This window comes from Microtus ochrogaster, unplaced genomic scaffold (genome assembly GCF_000317375.1).
Source record: "Microtus ochrogaster isolate Prairie Vole_2 unplaced genomic scaffold, MicOch1.0 UNK69, whole genome shotgun sequence".
Taxonomy (NCBI): Eukaryota; Metazoa; Chordata; class Mammalia; order Rodentia; family Cricetidae; genus Microtus; species Microtus ochrogaster.
Window position 1 is genome coordinate 464,492 of NW_004949167.1, and position 5,290 is coordinate 469,781.

The 5,290-nt window shown below is 48.6% G+C and overlaps 1 protein-coding gene across 1 annotated transcript in view; it reads right to left on the minus strand.

The window, feature by feature from the left end:
* Kif2c (kinesin family member 2C) overlaps positions 1 to 5,290 on the minus strand; it is a 27,025-nt gene that overhangs the window by 4,477 nt on the left and 17,258 nt on the right. The window contains exons 11-16 of the mRNA XM_013354775.1: positions 3,650 to 3,740; positions 3,372 to 3,435; positions 3,209 to 3,300; positions 2,366 to 2,508; positions 1,243 to 1,447; positions 1,040 to 1,150 (exon numbers count right to left, since the gene is read on the minus strand). Of these exons, the coding sequence (XP_013210229.1) occupies positions 1,040 to 1,150; positions 1,243 to 1,447; positions 2,366 to 2,508; positions 3,209 to 3,300; positions 3,372 to 3,435; positions 3,650 to 3,740 (706 nt within the window). The remainder of the gene's footprint in view (positions 1 to 1,039; positions 1,151 to 1,242; positions 1,448 to 2,365; positions 2,509 to 3,208; positions 3,301 to 3,371; positions 3,436 to 3,649; positions 3,741 to 5,290) is intronic.

Consider the following 5,290-nt stretch of genomic DNA (forward strand, 5'->3'; position numbering starts at 1 on the left):
AATAAAAAAAATAAAAAAATAAAAGAGTTGTTGGGTGTGATGGTCCATGCCTTTAATCCCAGCACTTGGGAGGCAGAGGCAGGTGGATCTCTGAGTTTGAGGCCAGCCTGGTCTACAGAGTGAATTCTAGGATATCCAGGATTACATAGAAAGACCCTATCGAAAGAAAGAAGAAAGAGAAAAAAGAGGCCCCCCAAACTGGGTGTGGTATTGATACCTATAATCCTCGCACTCAGGATCATTGTGAAATTGAGGCTAGCCTAGGCTATCTAGCAAAACCACGTATCTTAAAACCAAACAGAACTAAAGGTTCCCTGCATGGGTCTTCATGTTGCCTGGGCTGGTTTTGAATGACTCTCCAGCTTTAGGCTGCATAGTGACAGTGACTACAGGTAGGCCAGCAAGCCTGACCAGGTTCCCTGCTCCTTTATCCTGTCTATCAGAGACATATCTTGAAGCTTGGTAGCCCCTGCTCAGATCATTCAGTCCATGAGGTGATGCCTCAGAGAGAAGGATTTAGGGACTGGGGTAAAATACTTGGCAAGAGAAGGTAAGAACTCCGGGTTCAATCCTCTGCACTGTCAGATTGGGGAGCAGCAGCACTAACCAATACCAATAGAGCTTAGACAGAGAAACCTATCCTTCAGGGCAAGGCCCTGCTCCTAGGGCAGAGGGAGGGTGATAGTGCAGACCTCACTTAGCAGCACCTGGAGATAAGGCAGGGAAGGCAGAGTCGTGGAACCTGAGGGAAGCTGTGGGAAAGGGGAGGACTTGTTTCTCCTGATCTACTAAGGTTCACTTCCTGAATTCCAGAGCCCTTTTTACCATATAAAGGAGCAATGACTGCCCTCAGCACCTACGGAATGGATTCTTTCCTCCTTGTCTATAGGAAAGGTGGAGGCTGCAGGCCGTGGAAGTCTAGTCAGGAGCCCGAGAACACAGGCAGAGAGAGGTACTAAGCTCCCTGTCCAGAATCAGGTCGATGTCGCCCTGGGAAGCAGCTCTGGATCTACCTCCCACCCATAGCCACTCGACTCACCATGCAGGTCCGCGAGTTCTCCCCAATGAAGGAGTCCCTCAGCACCTGTGTCAGCTTGCTCTCGCGGAACGGGGTGTGAGCCTTGTTCTGTCCCAGTGCCCTGATGCACTCCTGTGGGGCAGCACAAGCAACTGAAGCCTCTTCCCACTGCTCAGGTAGCCTACTCTCTCCATTCCAGGCCACCACCAGCAAATGCCTGCTACCTTCAGAGCTAGGAGAGACTTGTTAATCTCTGCACCCTCCATGCGAGTCTGCCGATCAGCGCTGGCAGTGTCGGCTCCTCGTTCATTCCCTGCCAGATCCACCAAAGAGAATTTGCCATGTAATCTCCCTTTGGCTCGAAGAAGAATCTGGAAGCAGGCATGGGAGCGGGAGGAGTTGGAGTTGGCAAACGTCTGTCCAGAAGTCCTGTTAAAAGGAGGGGAAAGGCAAAGAAAGGTTACAAACTTCAGGGACCACTACCCCAAGGGAACCCCAGTGTTTAACCATCCCAGGGCAGAGCAGTAAAATCTACAGTAAAGCAGGGACACGGATCAGGATCCTAAGAAGCCCTGTGTCTTCCTGTCTCTAACCTCTAGTTTGCCGGCCAAGACAGCAGCTCTTGACCTAATATTTTTTTTTAAATATTTATGTATTATGCATACAATATTCTGTTTGTGTGTATGCCTGCAGGCCAGAAGAGGGCACCAGACCTCATTACAGATGGTTGTGAGCCACCATGTGGTTGCCGGGAATTGAACTCAGGACCTTTGGAAGAGCAGGCAATGCTCTTAACCACTGAGCCATCTCTCCAGCCCCCTTGACCTAATATTTTTCAGGCAGCCAAATCAGTACTGGGTTCTTTGTGCTCGGGCATTTGCCAGACCTGGTGCTCATGAAGGCAAGGAGGAGCTGAGTCTGCTACAAGGAAAAGGTCTCGTCGTAAACCACTTGACCAAATGCGAGGGCCCTTACTGCAGATGGAGCAGACAGGAAGCTCTTGCCCAGCATGTGAGGTAAAACTGAGCCCTGCAACTACCCAGCAGCCTCTGCCCCATGCCAGCACTCCCCTACATTGGTCTCCAGGACTGCTAACTTCTTCCACAAGACAAAACTAGGATCCCAGATCCCAGGCAAGCCTACCTTTGTTAGATTTAAGTTGCTCTTTGTTCCTGGGATGATCTGCCTCACTTAAGGTAGTGAGTGGCCCTCACATACCCTGCTGGGGTGAGAACTACATGGAAAAAGAAATGGCTTCCTCTAGCTCTCATGCCTGTGTGTGGATCTGAGGCCTCATTACCTGAACTAGGTATTACAATGGTTCCCTTCCCTCGCCACAGCTCTGACCTGCAGGCGCTGCCCATGTTGATCATCTTGATGACATCATCAGCACAGTTGACCAGGTATTCCTGCAGTCCCACCACCTGCACCTGCTGCTTGCTGTCTTCCAGGACACGTAACTTGGCCTTCTTGTTGAGCAGATCAAACACCTGTGCCAGGCAGAGGGCATAAGCATAGGGCCATAGGTGCCGGGTACCCTGGCTGACTCCTTCCTACAGAGCCTGCCCCAGCCTGAACAGGGCCAGGAGCAGGAAAGGCAGAGCATGTGCCGACAGGTAACAGACCCCTCTTCCCCGGTTCACATCAATGTCACTTAACTAGCTGTGCCACCCTGAGGCAAGTTACTCTAGACTGTTCCCAGCCTGTGAAGTCAAGACGAAAAGACTAGAATAGCAGCCAGGTGGTGGTAGCACACACCTTTAATCCCAGCACTGGGGAGGCAGAGGCAGGTGGACTGAGTTCAATGCCAGTCTGGTCTACAAAGTGAGTTCCAAGATAGTCAGGGCTACATAGAGAAACCTCTCTTGAGGGAAAAAAAGACTAGCCAGTGCTTAGCACATAATATCCCATTAATGACATTAGCTATTTTTATTATTGAGGTCTTGCTCTACAAAAGTGCAGAGAATAGAAGATGAGAGGGAGAGAAAGAGAGGATGGAGGGGTGGACATGAGAATACACAGGAGGGGGAAGCTGGGGTCACGGGTGAACAGCTCACACACAGGGCGGACCTGCCACCTCGCCTTCAGAGAAAAGGTCCATATGCCCGGCAGAGTAGACCCAAGGCTACAGTTAACAAGATGTCTGCCTTCAACCACTTCTAGCTGTCTTTGAGGTTTCAGTCAGTTTACCTTCCCATTGTAGATCTCGAAGAATGTCACATAAACTTCCAGACCCAAGTTCCGGTAGCGAGGCTGACTCTTCAGAAGGAAGACATCCCGGGCTGGGAGGAAGAGCCTGTGTAAGTAAACAGCTTTCCACGCCCAGTCCCTATGTGGAGAACAGTTTACTCACAAGCCATTGCGTAGATCCCTTTGGTTGCATTCTGAGATTTACCAGACAAGTCTCCACCCATTGTCTGCAGAAGAAAACAGCAGCACATGACCACAGCACAGCAGAACACAGCTGGCTCTACCACCACCATGGGTCATGCCAGAGCCAGGAGATAGGACCTGTTAGAACTCCTCTCTTCACCCGGCAGGGCAAGTGCCTAGTGACGGGCATCTGGACCACTCTTCAAGAACTGACTGCTCTACTACACAAGGCTTTCTCTGCCGGACTCAAATACTCACGTGAGTCTTCCCACTGCCTGTCTGCCCATAGGCAAAGCAGGTTGCTTTTCCCCCTTCAAAAATCGTCTGTACCAGTGGCCTTGCTGTGAACCTAGAGAAAGGATGGAGCAGAGAGAAGGGCATTTGTGTAGCTATTCCTTAATATCTAAGAGGGATTGATGGAAGCACCCACTGACACTCAGCACAAAGCTGATGTTTAAGTCACTGACTTTTTTTGTGGTGGGGCAGAACCCAGGGTCTAGCACATGCGAGGCCAACACTTTACTATTGCGTCGACCCTCAGTCAAGACCTTCATACTAAATGGCATAATGCCTACATGTTACTTGCATATAATTTTATATATTCTAGATTATTTGTATCCTAATAAAATGTAAACACAAAAGATGGTGGCGGCGCAGAGGCAGTTGGATCGCTTTGAGTTTAAAGCCAGCCTGGTCTACAGGGCTACCCAGAGAAAAAATGTAAACATAATATAGTTCTCACACTGTACTATTTAGGAAAAAGTAAGCCCGAATATATTGGGTATAGATATTTTTATACTTTTTTTTTTGTTGTTGTTGTAGACCAGGCTGACCTCGAACTCGGAGATCCACCTGCCTCTGCCTCCAGAGTGCTGGGATTAAATTAAAGGCATGCGCCACCACCACCCGGCTATTTTTACTTTTAAATTACATTTTTGTGTGCATGTGGCTGGGGTTGGAGCATGGTATGGCAATCATGTAGAGGTTAGAGAACATCTATAGTAATCAGTTTTCCCCTTGCACCATACCTGTGCTGAGATCCAATTCAAATCATCAAATTTGGTGAGACATCTCACCCGGCCTGGTGTATGAGGTCCTTCTGTTTATGTATTGCTTTCATTGGTTAATCAATAAAGAAACTGCTTGGCCTGATAGGGCAGAACTTAGGTAGGCGGAGAAGACAGAACTGAATGCTGGGAGGAAGAAAGCAGAATCAGAACCACCATGGAGCTGCCAGAATCAGACATGCTGAATCTTTCCCGGTAAGTCATGACCTCGTGGTGATACACAGATTAATAGAAATGGGTTAAATTAAGATGTAAGAATTAGCCAATAAGAGATTAGAACTAATGGGCCAGGCAGTGTTTAAATGAATACAATTTCTGTGTGGTTATTTTGGGTGTAAGATAGCTGGGCGGCTGGAATGACAAGCAGCCCACTCCTCCTGTTCCCCCTTTTGGAAATATTGTCTCTCTGTGATTGAGTTCACAGAACATGAAGGGAACTATATTCTGTTCCAAAAATGTGCTCCCTAGAACATGGTCCTACTACAAGAGCTTTAAATCCTTAATTCCTTAAGTATGGCATCTGTCTCAGATTTCAGTGGTCCACCCTGATCCATCCCATTAACCAATCTGAATCCCTAGCTAAATGAAAGGGGTGCAGGCAGTATTCAACTGACCTGCCAGGAACAAGCTGATGTCCCTGACTTTAAGGCAAACAGTCACTCCTCTGATCCCCCAGATACAACCACAGGGTCTATTACAAAGGGCAGAGGAGGGGCTGGAGAGATGGCTCAGAGGTTAAGAGCATTGCTTCTCTTCCAAAGGTCCTGAGTTCAATTCCCAGCAACCACATGGTGGCTCACAACCATCTGTAACGGGGTCTGGTGCCCTCTTC